Raw genomic sequence first — 26,474 nt, forward strand, 5'->3', positions numbered from 1 at the left:
CCAAATACTTGAATCTCAACATAACAGAACACCAATTATGCAACCTTTGCTTTTTCTTTTTTTCTTTACCCTAATCAACAAACTACCAACACCTAATCTCTCAGGAGGAGTCTTTAGATATGAAAAAAGTCAAGAATCTGTCATTCATTCAGGCTGTTAAGATACAAGAAACAAATTAGGCATATAAACATGCACCAAAGCTTGTAGCTTTCCAAATTTCCTTATCAGATCAGTCTTGCAATGTTGCTTCTTTCTGCATGCAGGATCTCCATGCATGAAGTATCAACAATTATTAATCTTCCCCTTTTCTAACAAAGACAGGAAAACAAGATGGGCAATAAGAAGCTCCTTCGCATACATCAGCAATTCAGCATGTTTTCTCTTTGGTGGCAGAAGAAGGGGCCATCAGGATCCTCCACAAGTACCTCCCACTCGCCATGTCGACGCAGGTCCAGAACCCATCACCGATCGTTGATCGAACCTGATCTCATCCCAGAAAAACACACCATTATCAGCACAGATCAGAGAACAGCTTGCAAGATTCAACTTTTCCTAGCTATTTCCGTTACCTTGGTGGAAAGGGAGACTTGTTCTTCAGAAGAGTCTTCTTCTTCCTGGCGCGCCTCGACGAGCTCCGGCTGGGCCTTGAGGTTTCTGAGCACAAAGAAACCAGCCAAAGTGGCCGACAGAAAGATCAACAGCACTCTCAGGGGACACATATCCCTCCCTCAATCTCCTCTTCCTCTTCGCTAGGGAACAACTAGAATTGAAAACCTGAATATGGAGAGGATTGAGGCTGGTTGAGGAACAAAACAAGAACTTGGAAGCCGCCTCCGACCAGAGATACAAGATCAAATCTGAGAAGGTGGGTGGGTATAATAATAAATATATATAGTATTATGTTTGGTCCAAAGCCGCAATAATTTCTCCTCGAACTGGGGCCCACTGTAGTGGTAGTAGTACAAGGGGAGTGGTTGGATTTGGTGGGGTTAGGATCGAGTCCTGGTTTGGACCAAATCAGACCGTAGACGCGGTCATCCGTTCGAAGAGATCTCCTCCCTTGGATCGAGTACGACCGTGTCTTCGATTCGACACGCAAAGGTTTCTCGTCTGAAGGAGAAGACGACTTTTTCTATCTATAGGTGATTAGAATCGAGAAGAATTCCGACAGGACATGTGATCACAACGGCTCAAAAAGGTCAATGGGATTGGCTGGCGTGCAACTAACAATGGCGTAAAGAAACATATTCGGACAATTTTCCAAAAAAAAAATCCCTTAAAAAACTTTCCACAAAATTTCTCAAAATAAGACTTTCCACAAAATTACCCAACATATTGTTATAACACCAAGCTTCTTGTTTTCTTTCTTGATATAAAAGGCTTGATCAACAACAAATCATGATTCTCAAATAGTCAAAGTACTATCTTTAATGATTCCTAGGGAGGGCTAATGATCGTTGACCATTTTATTACATTGATAATCATTTTATCAATGATTCCTAGCCATCAGAATTCTTAGGTTGCAGTCTGGCACCAAAGGCATTGAGCCACTCTCCGATCCTACAAGGAGGTAATAAGCATGCACCAACAATGATCTGGTAAGAACAGCAGCAGTTTGGTTTGCATGGCAAGTTGCAGTGACCTGCCCAAGCTGGCCTGTAAATTAGACCAGGCTAAATGCCTGGAACACCAGCTAGGATCAGACAAAACATTATAATTAGAGTTCAATTCCAAGAGAAAATAAGAAACCCACTACTTCAGATATTTCTCTATTTAGAGTAGGACAATCCTTCAATTACCTGATCATCAGGATGTTAACTGTGAAAGCATATGGTTCATCAAATCAAGAAGGAAATGCTGGTGAGATCATTGAGGCGATAGATATCTTATGGCTTAACATAACGAGCTAACTTTGCAAGCACAGTCCTCAAGTTGCGGATGCCAGCACCTGACTTGGAGCTCACCATCATCTGCAATCATTGAAACATCATTAGTTGTCTACCTGTAGGCTGCATTTCTATATGATTCACACTTACAGAAGTCCTATGTTATCCTCTAGTAGTTGGCAACAAGTATGATGCATGCTACCTCAGAACACCACAGACTGGCACTAAAATATTTTCATTTTAAAGATAAATCAGACAAGGGCATGAAATCTCACCACAGGGTTTATGACAGACTTGTTTGTCTTGAAATTCTGCAATATATAAAGAGAGAACATTACAGCTTCCTTTCTATTCATTTAACAAAATGCCAAAATATTTTATAGACTTACCTCTTGAATTTGCATAGCGTGACGAGCAACATCTATTGGGAACACTACATCAGTCTTTGTTAATACTATCTGATAAGGCGTTTGGGATCTGAAAAAGTAAACATCATATTTATATAATTAATCAAATCACCACAAATTGGTATAATGCCAGGAATGCAATTAAACCCAAGGAACCAAGTCAGAATGGGCTGATAGCACCAACACTTGAAGGTCCAGATTCAAATCTGTTTAGCCTCGTATAATTCCCAAATCCTGGATGTATATATTCAAGTATAATTTAGATTAGTTTGCATAAATTTTAATTTCTGATCTTTGTTTTAAAAAAGTCCACCAGGTTAGGTTTTGCATTGCATTAAGTCCATTATACTAACCAGAAATAACAAAAAATTATACAAAAATCCCTAAAAACCTGACTAAACTTGGAAATAAGCTAAGATAAACATATATCATGACTTGAAATTAATTAAAATCAAATCTAAAGAATCTATGACTCAATGACCCTAAAATAGACTTATAAGACCCTTGTCTAGATTCCTGGGCTGTGTCATATGGATACCAAATGATATTGCCACTGGATCAAATAACATGGACTGCACCATGTAGGTGAGCTATAACGCAGATCCCATGTATCTAGAATTTGTATCTAATTTTAGGTGGATGGAAGGTTGTGGACAGTGCAAGAGTTTGTATCTCAATACTTCTATTGATCCATCAAAATGCTAACCTGGAAAAATAAATGATCTACAATAACCACGAATTAAGATGAGAAAATTTTATGCACTTATGTACAATTAAAAACGATGAATTAAGATGAGAAAACTCATCACACCTTTCCATTAAATCAATGAGCTCATGATCCCTTGGTTTCATACCCCATTTGGTGTCAATAAGGAGGCAGACTTGTTGCAGTCCAACTCTAGTTGAAACATACTCCTTCACCTGCAATGTGAAATAATTTTCCAGATCAATTCCACAGTATGTAAGCATTGAAATAACCAGAGATTTTATTCAGTATAAACACATCCAAAATAAGGACTGTTTGAATTGTTTTCATGGCCTGTTTCGACCACTGATGCTTGTAACATCCAACCTAACTAAGATTCTAAACTAACCTGGCAATTAATAAGATACATTAGAATATGTATATGCTCAAATCACACAATCCTTTCCTAAACAGGGTTGTACTAGTTTTACTCTGTACCTTGATTCCCAGGCCTACACCATCCATATAAACCACTATCAGAGACCATATACACAGTCCAAATGGACTTGCCTGTACCATGTCAATAGAGTCCATCCAAGCAACAGAACTCACAGACCGACAACAACTATCGACCCTGTTTTCGTATAGTATGGTCACCACAACTATCAACCCTGTTTTGGTATAGTACGGTCTCCACAAACCCAATTCAATCCCTTGTCCTTCACTACTAAGATTTTTTAGAGTAGGATTGCTGGACTCCTGTTCCTTTTTTGACAAAACACCTTGAAGACAGAATTCATCTCCATAGCCTGCCGAAAGTGACCAGCTGTATAACTCATCAAAGTAGGACTAGAACACAATTCTTGAGGCTCTAGACATCATCTGGTTTCTAGCCCTCTGTAGTCAGCTAGACCTTTCCTTGAATGAGTCCCCAAGAGTTCACATGAGGAACAATCCTCTCTGTAAAATCTGCTATATGATTAAAAAGATAGAATCTCATATGTCTATTCCTAGGCCATCCCCACAAATTATTAACAGTGACTCGAAATAGTCAGGAAAGGCTATTTGGTTAAGGCTATCAGAATTCTATGTTTAATACATGGAACAACTACATGAAGTATATAGGAAATCACAATGAAAAAAATGATCCTTTAGATGCAACTAATTCACGATGGCCATGCATTTGGCTGAACCGTTTGGAAAAACCATGCACATCAAAATATAAAATAAAAGATCTCACGTAAAGGGAATTTGTGAAAACATAAATATAATGATCTGAAAGGTATAATTAATGCATCACAAAAGCATCCTGATAAAACTAGAAACTAATTGATTATTTCCGATTGGTAAGAATTAAAAAGTATGTTTTCAAATGTATACTCACTAGTTCCTCCCATGCATCTTTCACTTCTTCTTTTGCATAAGCAAAGCCATATCCAGGCAAGTCAACCAAACAGAGCTTCGAGGCAAGCCTAAAAAAGTTAATAGTCTGTGGAAGGATAATAAATAATTAGCAATATTTTTCCATTAAAGATACATTAAGTCCATTTGGACTAACTGTTAAAAACATTACCTGAGTAAGCCCCGGCTTATCTGATGTCCTTACGACTCCCCATTGTCTGGTAAGAGCATTTAGCAGCGATGATTTTCCAACATTTGATCTACCTAAACGACCAACCTTGCTTGTTAAGCAGCCGATACCAAACTTTTCAACCAAATATGAAGGAAAACAGTATAGAAAGACCTAGATGAGTAACTAAACAAGCTTTTATTCCCAGTTTTACGTTAGTTTATAAGATGACAAACAAGTAACAAAGCCACATCTTTGACATAAGATCCAACATGTAACGCAAACATTATTCTAAATTAGCTAAATAAACATACACATGTAATAGTTAAAGCACAAGGAATAAATTGAACATGCAAGAGATCGCAAGACTAAAGCATCATTGGACATAAAAACCAACTAAGCTTGCCTAAAAGATTAATTTCTAAATACCTGCAAATGCTATCTCTGGAATCATGGGGGGTGGAATGGACGTTGAAACTTTTGCAGCAGCAAAAAACTCCAACTTATTCCTAAATACCTGTTATAAGAAGGACACACACCATTAGGAGGTCTAAGTAAGTCGAGAACATATGACCTTTAATAGTGTTATTATTAGTGTTTATATTGAGCTCTGGAGCAACAAATAACAATAAATTAACTTTGGTGAAAACAGCAAGCTATTTATTCGTAACCAGTGTTATATTGAATAAAGAGAAATGAAATAATAATTGTGTCGAACAATCAAACTCATACATTTTCTTCAATCCGTTCTCTTTCTGTGCTTGTTGAGAACGGGACATTATCTAAAGGAGCAGAAAGCTTGACATTGTATCCAGCATTCTGCAATTCAATCAATCGCCTGCGACCCAATAGCTGATAGAAAGACAAAGCATTTAACTGGAGTACAGAACACAGCAACAAAAAACAAATATACAAGAAGATTATGTTTCTTAATTATTACATTATCTTCGACAAATGAAAGGATTGCTGGGCTCGGCTGTATCGCACGAAACTGAGCATTCTTTGACATTTCAGCCTTTTCCTCACTTACATTCTCTGTATGTCATACACAAAATGTGGTGAAAACAATAACAATGAACACTTAAGAATACGAATTTGTCTTAAGAGGCATTAATCTTGTCAGACAGATTTTCTATGATTTGGTGAAGTGGTCATACGACAACAGCCAGATTGGAACAATCAACAAGAATGACTCTACTAGAATGACTGCTATACTACTTATGGTGATTCTCATGGGAGAAAGGCAAGATGTAAAAAAAACCATTTTTGGAACCTATCATGGAGATATTGTTAAAAGTAAAATCAAGAGATACTGACCATTGTTAGAAACACTGTCATCTAATCGCTTGTTCGAAATGTCATATGGATCAATCTTGATAACTCGCTTTTTCTTTTTCAGCGGACGACCTATTTCTTCAGTACCATCAGCCAAAGCCTTCCGATTAATCCGAGTCTTCTTTCCATATTTGTCCAGCACTCTAGTCTGATACCTTCGATGTTTTTGTTCTGCAATTGGATCTTCTTTGTCTTTCTTCCCAGCATGTTTTTCTGACACTTCATCTCCAGAACCAACAACATGCCTATCAGCAGACATAACTCTGGGGATCTCCTTCCCTTTCAATCTAAGATTATCAGCAGAAGTTTCCAGACTGTTAATTAGTTTTGATCTAAGCTTTACACGAGATGCATTATCACTGGCGCCTCCACCTTCAATATCACCTTTCTTACCACGACTTGTATTGTTCTTGACACTCCAACCACTGAGAACAGAAGCTCTAGCATTACTTCCTTCGTCTGCATAAGAATCATCTTCATCAATAATTTCCCGCTTCACATGACTACCTCTTCTTCTAAACACTGCAGCTTCACTCGATTTCCTTTTCATAGCAATTGAAGAATTCTCCCTCACACGAGTCTTCCTAGTTGCATCAGCATTCTTCCTTTTCCTGTCACAAGGCTCAGATCCAAAACTTCCCTTAACATCATCTGATTCAAACTTTCCTTCCCTATATAATTGCTGCTGTTTGCCTCCACTCAGAGATGGAGAGCTTACTTCCCTGATCTTTGTCCTTCTATAGGGTTTGCTATTGCATTTGATGCCATCAGCTTTTGTGTTTTCCCGGTTCATTTGATTCCTTCTCTTGCTGGAATTAGCACTACCAGCTTCCTTCCAACGTTCAGTTGAAACCTTCCGTTTTCTGTGGACACTTGTCTTCAAACGAACTCTGACAGGCATTGTCTAAGAGAAAAAGGAATTTAAAATAAAGAAATCAACTAATTCCTTTGAACTATAATTGAACCAACTGTTGGTTAATTTCATTATTAAAAAAATAGAAAGTAAGCCCTAATTCAAATAAAGACTCTCAAAATGTTTAAGGTACCAATCCAAAATGGCATCTTTGTTCGCATAAATGAAATGTGGTGATGAAAAGATCGATTGCTAGGGAAGGAAGGAAAGCCGAAGAACTGATTGAATGATGGGAGTTGAACGAAACAAGGCAAAAAACACTATCAGGTTCCAAGAATCAAGTAGTATTCAAGAATTACAAAAGAGAGGCTTCACCTCGAGTAGAGCTCTCTCCTTCTTGATTGAGGCCTGGCTCGGTACCTTGGTTCACCAACGTTTTTATTTCTCGTCCATCTTGATGGGCTTCAGGAGTGCTTCAAGAAGCGGCCAAGAACAATTAATACATAGAATAATAATGGATTTTGTAATATGTTATAACTATTATAACGATCAATATAACAATGAAAATACCAGCAGTTATCAAGATTCATCGTGATTCTCTTTTCAGGATCTAAATGATGATTTGATATGCCATGATCTGAAATATAAATATCTTTCACTATCACCAAATTAATTTTGGTTGGTAATGATCGATTTCTAATTCTTAATATAGCAGTTTCTGAAGCTGTTTTTGTAGACATAAAAAGTCATTGAAGCCTTAATGTAATTGGGAAATATTCATAGTACTTAAAAGTGGGATCTTTTTAGACTTTTCATCTTTTCTTACCTATTTTCCATCTTAATGCACCAGATAGGCAGATACCCTACATTGTTCAATTTTCTCATTGTCCTTCCAATATAACATGCAATCATTTTTACAAGCATCTATTAATTCATAGTCATAACCTAAATCACAAATGATCTTATTTTTGCATCATAGTATGTTTTAGGTAGCATATTTCCTGCAGGAAAGGCATCACATAACAATTCTAATATCATGGTAAAACCTTTATCTGTCATATGACTCATGCACTTTATATGAAAATGTTTTAAAAGATATGAAAGTTTCAAAAATTGTGTGCAACTAGGATATAATGGTTCATTGCCATCCTTCAACCATCTAAAAATTTAGATGCATTTTCATTAGGCTTCTCAAAGTCAATATCATCAAAATGTTATACGCAACGACACTACCAACAATAAAGTGTTATTTGAAGATCAATACTTTCCTGAATAGAAAATCAGAATCAGGGATTCACAAGGCCAATTCTTTCTAACTACTTGTGAAAATTAAATTCTAATAGAAGTTCTCTAATTTAAACTACAACTAATAATGTTTCAAAATTATCCTTATTTTTGTAATGATCCCTATTTTGCACCATTTTGTTTTCCGTCATTCATCCAGCAGTGGCTACGCATTTAAAATCAATTTCTTATAGTCATCTACTCAAGAAATTGTTTCTACAACAACAAGAAGAAAAAGTCATAGCCAATGTGATGAACTGATTTCAGCCTAAGGAATGTTTAATGTTTTGAACTGTAACAACAGATGTTGTCTTACCAATTAATACAATCCAAACACAAATCTAATAATCACACAAATTCATGTTCACAAGCACTGGTAAATTAGCATTAAAAAATTCAGTATCACCTAAATGATATGTACAATCTACTGAGATACCATGTTCATGAGCACAAGTAAATTACCATAATAACATTCTACTCAGATATCATGCTATTACACATTAACATGATCTTAGAAGATATGTACAATCATAAGTTATATCATAGATGATTCAATACATTCAGAATAATCAAAAGCAAAATGAAATTAGAAAAAAGTTTTTTGTTTGTCTCATATGATATTGATATCACAACATTCCAAGAGGAGATTAGTATACATAGGGTTAGCATGTAACTAAAGTAAAAGTTCTCTGTAGTAAGCCGCTGAACTCTTCTTTCTTTCTCATTGGGACACTAAACTCTTTTTTTTCTTTCTCACTGGATAATGCTTGATATTGAAACTTGATGAAACCTCATAGTTTTTTTTTTGTTAAAAGAAATTGTCTTTTTGTAACTATATATTCTGGAAGGTGCTGTTTTATAATTCTCACCTTTTCTATATATGAAAGGTAAAACAATGTGACATTTTATAGCAATAATTCAATCAAGGAACTGAACTAGTGTTTAATGGCTTGATGCAAAACAAACAAAAGCAATGAACAAGAAAAAAAATATGGGGGAATTATAAATTTAAAGATTTTCGATAGCAGTACATCACCTATATTTGCAAGAATCAATTATTCAACAGTCAATATCATAAAAAAAAAAAAAGCTACAAGTCAAACTTAATGGAATGAATAACTAATGATAGTTTTTAGAAAAATACCAGGAAGGGATTTGACTTAACAGAATGCTGCTCTTCTTAAGGGAACCATCACTTGTGAATATAAGCAAATGCGTCAAAAAAATCTATTGATTAGACTAGTTGCTCACTAACTCCTCGCTGTACATGGTGTTACAATAACAAGAAATAGAGAGAACATTAAATTATAAGAAAATTTATAAGAGCTCTAACTGATCCACAAAAATCATCCGGCTACAAGTTTAGAGTAGGTTCATATTTATGCCTTAGCAAATTAAAGAATATCCTTCCTTATGCTTTAGTGAGACACATCATCTACAATGTGTCCATTCTTTAATCAAAACCAAAACATGAGATGGTTGATGTTTGACATGATCACGCATAGAAAGACTAATAGAGATGCAATTACAGTGAATGCGTCCTAACTCATGTTACAGAAACGAAAGGAACTACGATCGCTCGAAGAAAGAATAAATCTACAAGATTGGAGGGCACGAGATCTGACCTTTGTCGAAGGTCAGAGACGAGGAGTGGCTGAGACACGAAGAAATGGCAAAGAAGATCGGCAGTGATGGGGCGGGGTAGCAACGGCGATGGAGCGACGGTTTGGCGGCAACGAGAGAGTGGTGGTACTAGCGGTGGCAACCAAGCGCCGAAGCTGGAGCAGCGTTCTAGCGGAGCGGCGGCGAACCAGCGGGGAACGTTGGAGCCGAATGCTCGAGAATTCCGCCGAGGGTTTAGGGGTTTTTTGGTCTGTCTAATATTAACCATACGACGAAGCGATGTTAGGATCGACATCACAAATGATCCTACGGTCCAGATCGTACATAACTTTAAATTCAATGTATATTTAACCTTATAAACTTAAATATTACATAATAAACAGAAGTGATGATTTGTCTTTGTGATAATAATAATAATAATATCTATCAATTAAAATATTATTTATCATGATTATAAATTATCATCATAAAACCTAAAATATTCATGATAATATTAGTGATAAAATCATGATTAATTTATAAATTTGAAGGATTCAGTGATGATGTTTTAATGACAAATCATTTGTTGCCATTAAAACTTTTAATAATAAATTTCACTGTTTATGGTTAATGAGGAGCTTTTTTCTAGTGTGTGTGTATATACACACACACTAATATTATCACTAATATATACACTAATACACTATATATATATATATATATATATGTATATGTATGTATGTATGTATGTTTTTTTTGTGTGTATGGATATGTATGTGTATGTATGTGTATGTATGTATATTTATATGTATGTAAATATATATATATATATATATATATGTGTGTGTGTGTGTGTGTGTGTGTGTGTGTGTGTGTGTGTGTTTCTCATTTTTTATTATATGCACTAATAATTTGATTTTTTTTACTTTTTATTTGAAATCATTTTAGTTGCTTGGTGTTTCTAATTTTGGATTATCCAAGTAAAAATATGTGCACCAACCTTTGGGATGATTAATAGCTGATATGGTTGTCAAAGAGAATAAAAAAACAAAAAACTTCTTAAACAAAAAGAAGTATTCATTAAAAAACATCAATTAGAGTATTTTAAGAAGTTCAGCAGAAACATCAGCAGACAGCAACCCCACAAGGAAAAGAAAAGAAGAAAAGAAATCTCCATTAACCATATTCTGATTGGCATCTTTCCTTCTTAGTATCTATCTGTGATATCAGCTCAGGCCCACTTTCCCTTAATGCCTTGCCTTTTAAGCACTCTTTCCTTCCTTCATATTCCATCTTTCTTCTTTCACCTATCCCTTTCTCTTTGTATCAAAGCCCTCGTCGTCCCACCTCAACTCCATAACCAGTGCAAAGGAGCATGCCTGAATGTCCACACCAAGGTTAGTACGCCAAATAAGAGGACAAGCTTTCGTCTTCCAGATTACTGCTGATTCTGCTGTCAGTCAATGTGTTCTTTGTCTCGTGTTGCTATGGTAGCGTGTTCGCCCTCAATTGACGTTGCACCGTATCCTTAGGATCTTCAATCCTCTTTCTATATCACGTTTAGGTCCTAAGGAATCGCTTTTCTTTTTCTTTCCTTTCCTGATGGTTTCTTGCTATCGTTCTTTCTGCGCCTCAGGGAGAGGATCGAAGAGGTTGGAAAGAAGATCAAGAGAGAGGCCGATGCCGTCACTGATCGAACTGGAAGGCGGCTGAGTCTGGTGGGAACAATAAACACCATCACCCCATGTGCAGCGTGCAAGCTCCTGCGCCGGCGGTGCGCTCAAGATTGCCCGTTCGCCCCTTATTTCTCACCACACGAGCCCCAAAGGTTTGCCTCGGTGCATAAAGTCTTCGGTGCTAGCAACATCTCCAAGATGCTACTGGTTTATGACTCGGACCTAAAGAACTTCCATTCATGCTGATGCGCGTTCACGGTATTGATGAGAGCTTGTGTGTTGTGGTTCATTAGGAGGTTCCTGAGTCCCAGAGAGCTGATGCAGCAAACAGCCTTGTCTACGAAGCGAATCTGAGGCTGAGAGATCCTATCTATGGATGCATGGGGGCGATCTCCGCGTTACAGCAGCAAGTGCAGGCCTTGGAGTTGGAGCTCCAAGCAGTAAGAGCTGAGATCTTGAAGCATAAGTTTAGGCAAGCTAGCGCTGGTGTCATCCCAACATCTCATGCTGCTTTTCTTGCTCCCTCTGAGGCGGTGTCCATGGCTGCACCACCGCCGCGATCAGTGACATCGCCGCCTCCGGCCCTCGGTTCCTCTTCCTCTTTCATATACACCTCTCTCGATTCAAGCGCCATTACGATGAACCACAATACCTTATACTACGGTTGAAACAATGGAGAGTGGTAACGATGGATTCTTAGGTGATCTATCTTGAATTATTCCTCATGTCTTGTATTATCATAAGTAATTCTTATCTTATTAGTTACATATTGGTGGAGTTATATTCTGAACACAAAATCTTGGACAATTGCCTCTGCTTCGAGCAGGCATTCTTCCGTCGCTCTCTTAGATTGCTTTCACGAACTCCTATGCGTTGAATGCAGCAGTGCCTTTCTGCTAAGAGCAGTCACTGAATCCAAAAAGCTTTAAGGACAAGAAACAATTGCTTGCCCCTTCCGTCAATGGGATTAGAGATGATAGTCAAGAGAGCATGTGGAGACCTTGCACGTGTATGTGGATCTTCCTCACTGAACAAGTGAGTCAGGCCCTCCTCACATGTTTGTCTGTACCTTTAATCTCCTCTCTCAAATCACAGAGGAGACAGATAGTATGCTTGATTCATCCTCCCTATGTGATCTAGAGTACCAACTTCAGAGAACTTGGTCATGTGGCTATAATTGCTTTTCATGTTCTTGGGATTTCCCAGAACTCACAAACAGTGTTCTCATTTATCTTAAACGTTAAATGGAAACTGTTTCATCTCCAAGTTATGGTTTTAATCGAGTCGGAATCCTTTGGCTGCAGCTACCAACTATGATCCTCGACCATTCAAGTAGGTGCTTGACTCTCTTATCACTGAGACAAGTGCGAGTATCTGATACTTTTGATTGATGCCCACAACAACAGTAATTGTCCTTAGTCTGGACTCCAGATTGCAGGCGCGGTAGCTCTTTCATGTAAAGGCTCAACCTGTGTGGGGGGCGAATACTCCTCTGCTTGGTCGATGATTTGCCAGCTACTCGTATTACTAAAACCAGGCGCCGGGGGGGAGTGTTTCCTTGGCGTGCAGACTTCTGAGTGGTGGTGGGGAAGGTGGCAACACTTGAAGCACATTTAAAGTATAAATTGGGAACTGCGTGACTTCACAATCTCCTGTCCTTTCTTTATGTTCTTCTAGCAGTCATAAGCTTAATTTATTTTGAATAGAGGGGTTCTTCTGATGTGATGGGATTTGGTCCGCCATCATGTTTGCTTGAATCTGTCGCATGCACCCAAAATTCTCATATAAATAAAAATATATATATATATATATATATATATATATATTTATTTATTTATATGTTCTTACTTGACTTCAAGAATATCTTTATATGTTCCTCTCAGTGAGATAATATTTCAAGAACCGAAATCATTTCTTCGTTCAGATGAGAGCAGATTCACAACTTGGAATGCTTCGAACAAGCTCACAAACTTGCACATCAAATCTGAGGACTGGAAACAAACCATTGACCCTTATTATACTATATGGCGCTTTCACCTTTAGTTAATCTTCCTGCAGTTCTTCCTAATCTCACCGCTGGAGCCCGTGAGGGGGCTGATGTCTCCCATCTTGATCATGGCAGCTGCGAAGTCGGAGTAGAAGCTGCCAGAGCTGTTGCTGTAGGCCATCACCTGCGAGTCGGTCGAACCGCCGTTGTAAAGCTCTTGATCCGAGTGCAGGAGACCCTTCGTGATGATGAGATTCTTGTAGTAGTTGTTGTCGAAGGTGGTCGGAGTCTGCAGGTCTAATGGTGCCAAGTTATTGTCCCCGGAACCAGCTGTGCTCGGGCAATTCGACTGCCTCGTGTTAGCGAAGCCGCTGTCGATGTTGGTGTCGGTGTATATGTGCGCCCTGAAGGAGATGCATCTTGCTTGGCCAATGGTGTGTGCACCTGCATGCAGGGGAAGCAGGTTTATGTCAGCAGCATGCAGTTTAGTCTTCTAGTAAGGAAAGATTCATACAGGGAGGATGTCGTAGACTGAGTCAAGGTGATTGCTTGGTTTCCAAGCAGAAACAGAGCTAAAAGAAATCTGATAATGAAGTGATCTGAATTCTAGATAGCTGCCAAAATTGATTTACCAGCATTGGACTTTGTGCTTCTAGAGCATGCAGTCAACGTGATTCGTATTAAGCTTGATAAGAACCGGCTACTAACTATGAGTGCTTGTAGGTTGCGTACCAGAGAGAGCCACCAAGTCCTTGGTCGAGAGACCCTGATCCGAGAACTTGGAGATGAGGTTGCTGAGTGAGGAACTTGGTGGGGGAATGTTGTTGTTAGCTGCAGACAAGCTTGCCGTCGTCGAGTCCCTTCTTCCCAGCTTCACGTTCCAACTCTGGCCTCCAAGCTGCAGAACAAGCGCTGCGATCAGTGACCAGATTATAGCTCCGATAAGTTGGACCGTAAAGGAAGGAGATCGGATACTCACTGTAGCAACCGAGTCTCTCGCAGCGATGGCCAAGATGTCGGCACACGACACCACGCCGGGGCACACCTTCTCCACCGCAGTCTTTATGTCGTCTACAACGTCGTACCCTCTCACCGAGTTCTGGTTAGGGTTAGCAGTCTTCTCCCCGGTGAAGCCGGAGGTGTCATCCAGTAGTATCGAACCATCACACCCCTACAAAAACGAGTTCACGTTCACGTAACATATCAGACGCGGAGTTCCACGACAGAAGGCGTGACACACGCAGGATCATGGGAAGAGGAGCTACGTTGACGAAGCAGTCGTGGAAGAAGAGGCGAAGGAGGGACGCGCCCATCCGCTTCTCCTTCGAGATGGCCGACTGGACGACGCCGCTCACTGTGCTGAAGAGATCGGGGCAGGACGACGAGTAATAACTCGTCGAGAGTTGGGCAGATGAGCTCCCGAGGAGGAGGAGGACGACAAGTGAAAGAATAGCCATGGCTATGGAGGAAGAAGAAGCCATTGGATTGAGGTAAGCATGCCAAAGGCCATGACCATATATATATGTGGTGGAGGACTGGATTATACGATCTATGGTGGCAGCTTCATCCAGCAGCTGCTCACCTGCTACGATGGATTCATCTGCATGGGTTGAAAGAGTCGGTGGCGTGGGCATTAATTAGACATGCACATAGGAAAAGTATACATGAGGATCACAGCAAAATATGCTCACTGCATTGGCCTTTGAAAGATTCACCCACCATGGTGGGTAAGTAGTAACACAGTGGCTTCGTCAAAAGAGAACCAAAAAAAGGTCTGCTCATCTGTTCTTCTTCATAAAGAATCTTGCCTCACTGATCGATTACCTCCCTTCCCAAATAATATATTTATAGTTACTAGACTTTGAATTAGAGTAATGAATGATAATCAAAGTTCAATTTGATATGAGTCTTAAGCTTATAGATTCTCCAACACTAAAAGAAGTGTCAAGCCTTTGATACAAGCAAGCCTTACTGTGTCCTTATCTGCAACTCCATGTTAATTAACTTCTAAAGCAAGCTGTACCCAATCATGAACTTTGAGTCAATTGAATTGACTGCACAAGCGATGACAACCACTTAACATTTATCTCTCATCCTTCAAAAGCTGATTGAGAAAGATGAAGTTTCAATTAGCTCCATGAAAACTGAAGAGAAGTGATCATAGTATTAGGATGCTGTTGATCATTCCAAGTACCAAACAAATATTAGGAACCACAATTTCTTAGCAGGAATGTTGGAGAGCTAATAATCTCATACTGTCCTAACAATATAATATGAAACTCTCTGGAAATTACAAATTACAGGGACCTTGTACCTAATCTCTGAGACTTCTTTTCCACAATAGAACAAAAGATTTGAGACCTTGAGGAACTGGGACAACATCAGATGTCCAAGGTGAAGACAGCTGGATTGATTACATGATATTTCCCCAGAGTCCCAGAAAATGTTTGACTGAACTTGTTGGAGATTAAGGACTCATTCACAGTAGTATTTGTGTCTGATTAACAATGTATTGCACTTTTTTCCTTGATATGTTTGGGTCAAAACCTAATATACTTTAAGGAGCTTTTTGATAGGCAAAGATCAATGTAATTATTCAACCATTTGCATTTCAGTAGAGATGACTGCAAGGGGATCTTTGACTGGAAACATCGTTCACACTGCAACAAAGGTTGTCAGAGGAATTCACCTCAGCATGTATGCTTGGAACCAGTAGTCATCCATTTGAATGGTACACTGGAATTAGGCAAAGCATTATTATGATTACATGGGGTAGCAGGTAAGAGAAGAGAAGTCCACTAGCACTATAGCTAGATTACATGATTCTGGAACTGTTCTAAACAAACAAATGGATGATGACTACTTCCAAATGCATGTCATTATCTTAGAGGGAAAGAAATGGCAAGTACACACTCACCAAACAGTGTTTAAGCTTCATCACAGGAAGTTTCACTGCCTGAGATCTGAATCTGTTTGCTAAAAGAAGAGCTTGCTGAAGAAAAAAAATAATCTCTTGCTTAGGGATTCAACATGAAGGAATGACAGCAAGATGTTGCTGTTGGTTGTTGGCTTATCAATTATTATGAGATGGGTTTTGGCACCACTCAGATAAAAAGTAAATGACTTTTCCTCGAGACATCCTTCTCCACAGCCTTCACTTACATCTCTTGCTGTGTGACACAATCCTTCCTTCCTTGCTTAGAGGAAAAGTAAACAACTTTTCCTCGAGACTTCCTTTTCCACAGTCTTTTCATGTCACAATCCTTGTTTGGTTTGGGCTGCCATGCTTGACAAGGTTTCAATAATAGCTTCCACATTTTTGTTCTCATTGAGAAGAATTAATGTGTCCACTGCTTAACTAACCTTATTAAATGAAGTTTTCAGTTGACCAATGTTCAATTTCATGCACCCAAGTTATATATATATATTTATATTGCCCCTTTACATGGCATGGACTGAATCGATTTTGATGAATGTAAATTGTTTTGGATTTAGCTTTCTGTATCTGTTTTTATTAGGAGACTCTTTGAATCAGTAAGGATTTTGAGATATAATATATAAAAACAAATATACAAATTTAATGCAAAAGCATTTAATAAATTCCTTTCTCGTCAAGTTTAAAAAATTATTATAAATTATTTTTTAAAATAATTATTTTACCCTTAACACCCCATTGGATCTATCTTCACCTATGTCAAACCCATTCGACGACTCTCGCTAGACCCAATGATAGAGGTATAACATTCGTAACTCCTTCACCTTGTGCCCAGCAACGATAAGTACAAACTATTCTTTCCTTTGATCGATGACGATGATTGCTAGTGCCCTTGCTCGTTTAAGAGCGATGAGGATAGATTTGATAAGACAAACAAGATATAGAGGTAGTGGTGACAATAAAAGATCACGCGATGTAGAGGTAAAATGATATTTTTATATGATCAAAATTTTTTGATGAAAAATTCTTAAATAGACTTTTAGAATTCGAATTGAGGTCACATCGGATGAGGGGTTTGCCTCGACCGCGTCGCACTCGTTGACCCAGTTGAGTCTCACCTCGACGTTTACTGGAAAAAGATGTGGGGCCATCTGTGGGTCCGAGGACTACAATCGTTCACCACAGAATGCCTGTCTTGGCCCGTTCAGGGCCTGCGCACCCCGTTAACCTGCTTTGCGTCCGTGGGGGCCACGCGTGATGAAACACGTAGGGTAGTGGTTATGGGGCCCACCTGCGAAGAAACAGGTACGGAGCTCAGATGGGTAACGAAAAAATTATTATTATTTTCCTCAGTCTCGCCGTGACTTCCTTCCCTGTTTGGTCCCCTCCGCCTCCATCGCCGGCGTCGATCACCGGGCAGGATAAAGCGCCGCTGCTCCCCGTCGGTGACGCCTTTTTACGTCTATCTTCCCCGTATCTCCGCCGGTTTCGTACCGCAAGATTCGTTTTCTTGGTGAAGAAACGCTTCTTTTCGACTTGGTTTTTGTTCGATTTGGTGGACTCTTCCACTGCTCGAACAATGGAGCGGTGAATGCGGAGGTGGGAAGCTTGAAATCGTAGCTTCTCCGAATCGTCCAGGAACACCAAGGGAGATCCACTTGGATCAGAGATCAAACAGGTACATCGCTGGTCTTCTCCAACTTTCTTCATTGCATTCACTAATTTCCGCACGTTTTGATGAATCCCTTGTTAGGTTTCGTTTGATTGGTTGTTGGTCACTGCTTTGTGTATCTCAGATTGTAAGCTGAAAGAAGAGGAGTTATCAATGAATTGTCCTTTTATTGTTATGTCCAGTGAATAATGACGCCTGAAAACGAATCAAACGAAGATAATCAAGAAAATTAATAGTGATTTTATGTTGGATTGAAGTGCTTAAACATGTATTTGTTCTGCAAGTTGAACACCGCAAGATCTTGTTTTTATTTAAGTTAAGAATTCAGATGCTCATTCTGCTTCTAATCTTATGCCAAGCAATATTTCTTTCCTTGGTAATGTGATCAAAGGTTTTAATAGCATGTTGAATTAAGGATAACATGGATGAAGTCATTATGAGAAAGGATTTTGAGAATCAATTAGGAATAATATTGTAGCCCATTAATAGAATGGTTGGTGATTAGGTTCATAAGAAAACCATTAATATAGTTGGTGTAAGAGTAAGACAATGATATTATGATTATGAATTCTCTCATGTGATTTCCATTGGAAAACATCTCCAGTGTGTTCCCTCTTGATAGCATACAGTCTCTTCTTTTGATTGATACACGAGGATTTGTCCTTTATCTTGGCACTTAATTGGGTCCATTGACTTGGTTCAGTGTTTGTCGTTGAAAAAAAAATGACTTCTATTGCCATGAAGTATGAAGAAAGCTGTCTGAAAATTTGATCATCTGTATCATCTGAAACATGAAAACCCAAAAAGGTTTGCGAAGTACTGCCTGCCACTTAGTTGAATTTTGTGCATTTATCAGAATTCAATGATTACAAGAGGCTACCGAATTTAATGGTCCATATAAGTGATACTTTCTTTTTCTTCCTTATCATTTTAGAGTGATAAAAACCTGATTTTTAATGCAACACGTAAAATGATGCAACATATACATCTGGCTTGATCTTATGTGCCTTTGTCATAGATTCTCTAAGAACTGTCATTCGAGTTTCTGAACTCCTGGGTGACTCTGTTAATAGAGGAGTTAAAGAATCATTTATAAATGAGAAGTAAATTGAACTTGTAATTCATATCATGGATTGTAGGAAGCAAACCGACCAGCGGCTTGCTACTTCTCATGCATTGAACACTGTTGCAATGGTTTGTTCCATTATCAGTGCTCTGTAAAATAAGCTATTATGTTACAGTTTACATTGACAATGGTGGTTTTCTGAATCTTTATCTTTTCTGATCATTATTAAAACTATCTTTGACTAAGCCTATTCAGAAATGTCCTTTAAAGGTTTTCTATTTGGCGAATTCAGATAGTTAAGCATATCTGACATGATCTTATGTGTCTTTGTCATAGATAAATCGAAGAAGGATGCTCTAAGAACTGCCATTCTAGTTTCCGAACTCCTGGTTGACAGAGTTAAAGAGTCTATTATAAATGAGAAATAAATTGAACTTGTAATTCATGATTTAATTAGTTCTTTCGTGCATTATAAGAAGCTAACCGATCAGTGCCTCATTGCTTCCCATGCATCGAACACTGTTGCAACGGTTTGTTCCATTAGCAGTGCTCTGCAAAATAAGCTATTATGTTACAATTTACATTGACAATGGTGGTTTCCGAAATCTTTATATCTTTTGTCGTCATTATTAGAGCTATCTTTGACTAAGCTTGTTCAGAGATATCCTTTAAAGGTTTTCTATTTAGTGAATTCAGATAATTAAGTTTATCTGACTTGATCTTATGTGCCTTTGTCATAGATAAATTAAAGAAGGATGTTCTAAGAACTGTCATTCGGGTTTCTAAAGCTCACCATCTTGCTTTAATATTTAAGTTCAGATTTGTCTTTCTACTAGTAGGACATTAGAATTTTATTTGTCTTCCTGGAAAAAGAAAAAGCAAAATCTGTCTGTCCTTCTGATTATATTCATTTGGACCTTTTTTTTAATATGTTTATGAATACATATAGCTGAAATAGCAAACTCTGTCACAGTACATTTCTTATGTGTGCACTTTTTTGTCACAGGAGATTGGTGACTTTGGGAGCGGGACGAAGATAATAGACTTCGACTGGAAAAGCATAAACTCTAATCTCACTCATAAGACCTACAGAGGCTACAATCTGTGCCAAGCTGATGTTCCAGAGTTCCAATGGTGTGTATTCTGGTACGAATGATCTTGATGTTCTGTTTCTTTCTGTTCGACGAAATATCGATAGACAACTAGTTTGTGACCTCGCTTGTTGTTTCAAATGATAATTATAACGAGTGAAATTTGATTGTAGAGAATAGTTTGTTTTTCTTCTCGTCGTGTTTGTGCTTCATGACTTCATCTCTTGGATGCATCTTTGATTCCTTTTCGGGGGAACATCCTATAACCCATTTGCAATAATGCAATATTTCGTGTTCTAACAAATCAGATGAAGTTGTTGGTTGACTACTTTCCAGAGTACATATGCTGGTTGGATTCCTTCGCACCAACCAGAACACCTTCTGGTTTTTTTCATAATAGTTTGGTGGCGTTGACTTTTATGAACATAAATCAGAATCTCGTGTTGGATATGTTTTCTATTGCTGTTTTACTCCATGCTTATCTTATTTTCGATTCTTTTAGTCAATTGTCTTTTTGTTTTTTCCTGACAATACAAAGAATTAATATGTTCGTGTTTATCTGAGAGCAGAATTAATGCAGACTTGGACGCTGAGTATTTTATGACAGAAGTCAACGCAGCTTCAACCCTCCCGATTCATCCCGACCCATTTTGAATTAGATTCGGTTCAAAGAGTAACACATGACTCCTTTGACTGTTGATGAGATACGATGGCAAAGAGACAGAGAAAATTTACTTGGAGTTTCATCTAATATCATTTCGTAGGTTGAAGATATTTGTTTGTTGCATGGTTTTTGAGGACTAACATGAGACACAATAGAAGAACAATATTGACTTGTACGTGTTGTTGCAGCGTCCTCAGTTGATCTTCCTGCAGTTGAGCCTAATCTCGCCGTCGGTGCCGGTGAGAGGACTAATGTTCCCCATGTTCACCATGGCGGTAGCGAAGTCGCTGAAGAAGGCGTCCGTGTCTTGGGAATAGGTGGTGACCAGGGAATCGGTGGATCCTCCATTGTAGAGCTGCTGGTCCGAGTGCAGCAGGCCCTTCTTGCTCACCAGATTCTGGAAGTAGGAGTTGTCGAAGACTGTGGGGGTCACGACATCGAGAGGCGACAGTTTGTTGTCGCCGCCGGAGCTCGGGCAGTTGGCCTGCGTGGAGTTGGCGAACGAGGCGTTGATATTGGCCTCGTTGTAGATCCTGTTGCGGTATGAACTGCACTTTGCGCTCCCTATTGTATGCGCCCCTGTTGGAGAACAACGTTAAGGTGGAAGAAGAGACATGTTACGAGCATCGGACGCTCCGTTTACCTGAGAGTGCAACCATGTCGGTGGCACTGAGGCCTTTACTGGAGAAAGATGACAGTAGACCACTGAGGCTTAATGTCGGCGGCGGAAGATTACTGTTAGCCGCGCTGCGGCTCGCTGTCGTCGCGTCTCTTCTTCCTAATTGAACTGTATACGAAGGTCCACCGAGCTGCAAAAGTTGCAATTCCAGATTTGATTGGCTTCACGAGAAAGAACGCTCAAAAAAAGGGCAATGCATGCATGGCGTTAGAAGATGGTGGATTCTTACGGCGACGACGGAGTCTCGAGCTGCCACCGCAAGGATGTCAGCACAGGAGACGACTTGCTCGCAGATGGCCTCGACCTGGGATTTGATGCTGTCGACCACGTCGAAACCTCTTATGGAGTTTAGGTTGGGGAATGCATTCTTCTCTCCCGTGAAGTTGGCCGTGTCATCCAACAGGACCGATCCATCGCAACCCTGCGTGTCGTCGTCATCGACATCATTAGCTTCTTCGCATGCATATTAACTCCCACTCGTGCCTCGCTTTAAACAACAAGCAATCAGATGCATGCAGATGGGCAGAATAGATAACTCGTTACGTGAATCATAAAGATACGAGCACGGGTTTAAGCGGGACTTGCATTAACGAAGCAGTCGTGGAAATGCAGACGGAGCAGCGAGGCTCCCATGCGACTCTCATTGGCAACAGCAGCGGCCACGACAGATTGAATGGTGCTCAGAGCATCAGGGCACGAGGTGTTATAGAAAGTTGGGGACAGCTGAGCAGAAGCCATGGCGACGAAGAAGAGGAATAGCAGGGCACAAGGAGAGGGACGGAGGGAGGCCATCGTTATGTATGGGAGAAGGAAGAGCTCAAACTTGGGAGTGTGGCAAGATGGTGCACAAGCCCGGCTATTTATGGGCGAATCGGAAGCAAGCAAACCTAAACCTTTGGATCTTCTTGCTCTCTTCAGGTCAACACCTCTTCAACTAACAGTCTGCTCCCCTTCCTAAAATCTCAAACGCAAGCAATAAAGGCCAATGAAGAGAAGAAAAAAAAAAAGAAAACCTCGAGAATCATATGCAGCAAGTTTTTCTTTTTATTTTCTGAATTCACCACATACTTATCATGTGGCTTTTGCACACAGGGATTGTCGTGCTGTCATCATACACACGAGGGTTGAAAATTGATGTTTTGGACTGCATGCATGCACTTTGTAAATAGACCTAACCTTCCTTCCCAACCCGCATACTCCGATGCTCCAAGGGTATTGTAGTACTCAGGATATCTGGTTTCAATTTGGAAAAAAAAAAAAAGTTTAAGATCTATTTTAGGTTATGTGGTTTTAATCATAGATTAACTAGGGTCTAAAATGATCTTTACGTTTTAAAAAATGTAACATATAAGTCCCTCGTGTCAAGTTTAAATTATTAAACGTTAGAATTTATTTATGTGATATGCAGACTCATAATAAATAATTAATATAATGACACATGTAATTAAAATTTTGAAAAAAAGTTCAGACCCATTTTAATCCTTCTAGTTTTGATCATTAATTATTTAAGTCCTTATTGTTTATTCGTATCTAAAATAATTAATATATTTTTAAAAATATAACATATAAATCCTTCTCGTCAAGTTTGAGTTAACACGTTATAATCTGTTTATATGGCATATTAACTCATAATAAATCATTAATTAGTTCGACCTTAGACATGTAGTGGTTTCCTGATCCCCTGTGGTTTCCTGATCCCCTCTTTGTCTTCGTTTATCGCTATAACCTTCGTTGCTTTCTCTTTCTCGAGGAGATGAACTTTTTAAAATTAAATTACACGTATAATTATATTAATAATTTATTATGAATCAATATGTTACATAAACATACTCTAATATCTATTAACTCAAACTTTATGGAAGAGACTTATATGATATATTTTTAAAAATATATAAATTATTTTAAATATGAATAAACCATAAATACTTAAGTGATCTATGATTAAAAATACAATGATTAAAATAAACCTTAACCTTTTTTAATTTAAATTATATATATCATTATAATAATTATTTATTATGAGTCAACATATCACGTAAATAAACTCTAATGTCTGTTAACTCAGATTTAACGAAAAAGACATATGTGCTATATTTTTAAAAATATATAAATTATTTTAGATACAAGTAAATTATACCAAAATTATAAGAGCTAAAATATATCTTAATCTTAAAAAATTATGTGTATATATGAATAGTTTTTTTTTTAAGGATCACGGACGTGTACATATAAAAAATTATGTGTATACATGAAAAATTGTGTATATATATGAATAATCTTTTCCGATAAAACTAGCTGATACCTTCATGCCCACTTAATCAGCAACACGTTTGGTCAACTAGATCAGGCTTGGAACCTTGTACCAACACATCATGGTGTCCAAAGCTTGGAACCTTGTCAAGCTTGTCTCAGCCGCAGCTTTCAGTTCGGTATGCTGATAAATATGTAATAATTCTTGGAGGACAATCAATTGCATTAACTAGTAGATTAGTACGATATTTTAAAGTTTTGAAGCTGCATATAGAAAAGTAAACTAAAAACAAACACAACCTGCAGTGGTCGCTAGAATGCTATTGGCATTTGCACGAGAAAATTCACAGCCGAAAGAACGCTCTCTGTCGGCACGTCGCCCAACTTTCGCCAGCTTTGACATGTGACGAGAGGCGAAAAAACGCAGGAATTCGAGCGAAGTGGACTCTGAAAACTGCACGAGAACATGTCACAGCTCCAGTGACCAATACAGGCATCCGTCTATGCAAGTCAGGAGAACCACCCGATCTCATCTAATCGAAGTATATGAAAGTGAGAACTTGCGTACCAGCTTGCTTCGCCTTGATGAGTTCCCCCATCAACGCCGATTTCTTAGAATGGTCTGAAGCACCTGCAAATCATGTAAGCATTCCTTTCAGCAACCGAAAAAAAATCAACTCCATATACTTCCTGCTGTTTGACTTCGTATGGCAGCACCAACTCAGAGACCTGAGAATGGCATGACTCCCATATACTTCCTTTCAGCAACGCAAAAGTACAAACTGCATGCATTGGATATCACATTCTTGCCAAATAATGGAATTTTCTTAGAAGCTGGAAATAATAACCAAAGCTGTAAAGACCTCTATCTAGTTGGTCAGTAGTTCTTCTGACAGAAGACTTATGAATTTATATCACACAGAGGTCACAACATATTGGTTAATCTATAAAACTCAGTTTCGAATCTACAATCAGTTGTCCTCAACACCGAGGACAACTGGTTTTGCCATCAAGAACCCTTGGTTACCTTTTGTATCGTGAATTAGCTGTACATCTCACCGGACAGAAATGTCAAGGTTAATACTGGTATTCTACTGGAAATGGAATCCTCTTGCTCCTACTCTAGCTCACTCTCTGAAACAGCCTCTTCAGGAAGATCAAAAGCATCAACCTCAGCAAAATAGGCCTGCTGTTTCTCTATGAAATCCTGAGGCAACAAGGATTTGTTGATAGCTTCAGGCACCACATATCGCTGCCTCTGTACATACCACAGCACCACATGGAGAAAATTAGCATGATAAAATGGTGCATTACTAGAAAAGATAACAGAATGCAAATCGTGGAAAGCACAGTATGAGAAAAATAATAATGTACAATGCAGGACAGAAGTAGAAGAAATGATGTACACTGTAAGATGGAACAATAAAAGTATTAAATCTCAGTTTTCCCAAAAATCAAGACATTATAGCCAAAGCTTGAACGTCAAACATTTGTTAATTGTGGCAAAGAACAATACAACTATTATTAATTGCGACACTCCTTTGAGCCGTATTCATGAGCACAAAAGACTTATGATCAATGTTTGTTGAACTGCCCGAAACGGAAAGATACGTACTGATCTAGCCGATACGCGGGCCACCCTGTTTCGGATGGTCCAACTAAATTAATAAAAAAATAAAGAAATGGTGGGTCCCGTCCAAAGCAGTGTTAATAAAGAAAAAAAACAGATTAGAGCTCACAAAAACGAGTACTCTTCTTGCCTAAGATGCCACCGCCTCACTATTGCCGCTTCGCCACTACTGCTTTGACGCTTCCTGGTCGCTGTTGTTGCTGCTTCAACAATGCCATTGCCTTGCTGCTGCCACCAGTGCAGCCGCTGCTTCCCAAGTATGCTATCACTGCTCTTTTCCTCCTCTCCTTTCTTCTTCCTTATTCCTTCCTCCTTCCTCCTCTGTCCTCTATCACCCCTTCCACTTCTACCTCTTTTTCTTCCTCGCTAAACCACCAATACGCACTGGCATACCGTGTGTCGGTACACCAGTACAAACCAGTCCGACAAATTGCCGAAACGGGTCTGATACCCAAAAAGGCAATCCCTGCTTATGATTGTCATATGCTAGAAACAACAGACGAAACTAATTTACACTGTGCATTACCATCAGTTTCCAATTGCATACCATTTAAATCATACTAGGAATCACAATATCTAAGGATGAGATTTGCATGTTGAATGCCTACGTAAAACAATGGATGAAATATAAATGCTGAGAGAAAATCTGAAGAATCACCAAGTCAAATCTACAGAAAGATCAAGAAGATGTGTCCAATCAAGAAAACTAGATTAAAAAAACTATAAAACATTATATGCTACTGAAGACATACAGTTGTCCCTTCCGGAACAAGCAGAAAGAAAAAAAAAATGGTGCCCAAGTGCTGAAGAAGTCTCAAAAGAAGATGTAACAAAAATATTCTTGTGAACAATGTATACAACAACAATGCTCCAATAAAAGAAAATATAAATACTTTAAAGAAGGTTTCACTTCTCATGCATAATGAATACATAATGAAGAATTTCAATATTTGCAAATGCACTCACTGTTCATGTTATTTTATGCTATCCATTTTATTTTGAAAGCAATTTATTATCTGATCGTTGCTTCTAACTTGCTTCAACCATTTTTAAAACTAACAAAAGATTTTTTTAAGTGAAACCAACCACTAACAGGCTCCATTTTGTTAAGAAAAAACAAAGCAAGAACAAACCTTTTTGCGTTTTTCAAATGGAACTGAAAATGCCTTTCGCCCACTGGCGATGGCATCGCCCATCAGTTT

General features: G+C 38.6%; 4 protein-coding genes and 1 long non-coding RNA gene across 12 annotated transcripts; 2 read left to right on the plus strand and 3 right to left on the minus strand.

Moving 5' to 3' along the window:
* Positions 1–120: 120 nt before the first annotated feature.
* On the minus strand, positions 121–9,895 carry LOC103992526 (uncharacterized). 5 transcript variants are annotated; one of them, XM_065193026.1, is made up of 14 exons: positions 9,646–9,894; positions 7,112–7,198; positions 5,866–6,787; positions 5,489–5,583; positions 5,281–5,400; positions 4,978–5,065; positions 4,552–4,643; positions 4,363–4,467; positions 3,105–3,214; positions 2,276–2,363; positions 2,162–2,197; positions 1,800–1,970; positions 570–1,693; positions 121–481 (listed from the first exon to the last, which is right to left on the minus strand). In XM_065193026.1, the coding sequence occupies exons 3-12, from the start codon at positions 6,782–6,784 to the stop codon at positions 1,887–1,889; spliced, it is 1,737 nt and encodes a 578-aa protein (XP_065049098.1). In that variant the 5' UTR covers positions 6,785–6,787; positions 7,112–7,198; positions 9,646–9,894; the 3' UTR covers positions 121–481; positions 570–1,693; positions 1,800–1,886. The 5 variants fall into 5 exon arrangements, with proteins under 5 accessions (XP_065049098.1, XP_065049099.1, XP_065049097.1 ...); XM_065193027.1 differs by having other exon boundaries at positions 570–1,681; positions 7,112–7,209; XM_065193025.1 differs by having other exon boundaries at positions 7,112–7,209.
* A 999-nt stretch (positions 9,896–10,894) lies between these two features.
* LOC135680040 (LOB domain-containing protein 15-like) lies at positions 10,895–12,065 on the plus strand. 2 transcript variants are annotated; one of them, XM_065194026.1, is made up of 3 exons: positions 10,895–11,019; positions 11,259–11,505; positions 11,592–12,065. In XM_065194026.1, exons 1-3 carry the CDS (start codon positions 11,006–11,008, stop codon positions 11,964–11,966), a joined length of 636 nt encoding a protein of 211 aa, XP_065050098.1. In that variant the 5' UTR covers positions 10,895–11,005; the 3' UTR covers positions 11,967–12,065. The 2 variants fall into 2 exon arrangements, with proteins under 2 accessions (XP_065050098.1, XP_065050097.1); XM_065194025.1 differs by having other exon boundaries at positions 10,977–11,112.
* A 1,126-nt stretch (positions 12,066–13,191) lies between these two features.
* LOC135679359 (peroxidase 4-like) lies at positions 13,192–14,934 on the minus strand. The gene is made up of 4 exons (XM_065193033.1): positions 14,551–14,934; positions 14,265–14,456; positions 14,018–14,183; positions 13,192–13,729 (listed from the first exon to the last, which is right to left on the minus strand). Exons 1-4 carry the CDS (start codon positions 14,917–14,919, stop codon positions 13,338–13,340), a joined length of 1,119 nt encoding a protein of 372 aa, XP_065049105.1. The 5' UTR covers positions 14,920–14,934; the 3' UTR covers positions 13,192–13,337.
* A 2,623-nt stretch (positions 14,935–17,557) lies between these two features.
* Positions 17,558–21,558, plus strand: LOC135679360 (uncharacterized). Of its 3 annotated transcripts, none has more exons than XR_010515222.1 (4): positions 17,558–17,898; positions 19,965–20,104; positions 20,619–20,813; positions 20,902–21,558. It is a non-coding gene; the product is annotated as an uncharacterized LOC135679360 (long non-coding RNA). The 3 variants fall into 3 exon arrangements; XR_010515223.1 differs by having other exon boundaries at positions 20,619–20,809; XR_010515221.1 differs by having other exon boundaries at positions 17,559–17,898; positions 20,619–21,558.
* On the minus strand, positions 20,907–22,446 carry LOC103992529 (cationic peroxidase 1-like). Its single transcript, XM_009412264.3, has 4 exons — positions 21,978–22,446; positions 21,622–21,813; positions 21,357–21,522; positions 20,907–21,292 (listed from the first exon to the last, which is right to left on the minus strand). The coding sequence occupies exons 1-4, from the start codon at positions 22,182–22,184 to the stop codon at positions 20,907–20,909; spliced, it is 951 nt and encodes a 316-aa protein (XP_009410539.2). The 5' UTR covers positions 22,185–22,446.
* Positions 22,447–26,474: the final 4,028 nt, after the last annotated feature.

Source organism: Musa acuminata, chromosome BXJ1-7, assembly GCF_036884655.1.
Source record: "Musa acuminata AAA Group cultivar baxijiao chromosome BXJ1-7, Cavendish_Baxijiao_AAA, whole genome shotgun sequence".
NCBI lineage: Eukaryota > Viridiplantae > Streptophyta > Magnoliopsida > Zingiberales > Musaceae > Musa > Musa acuminata.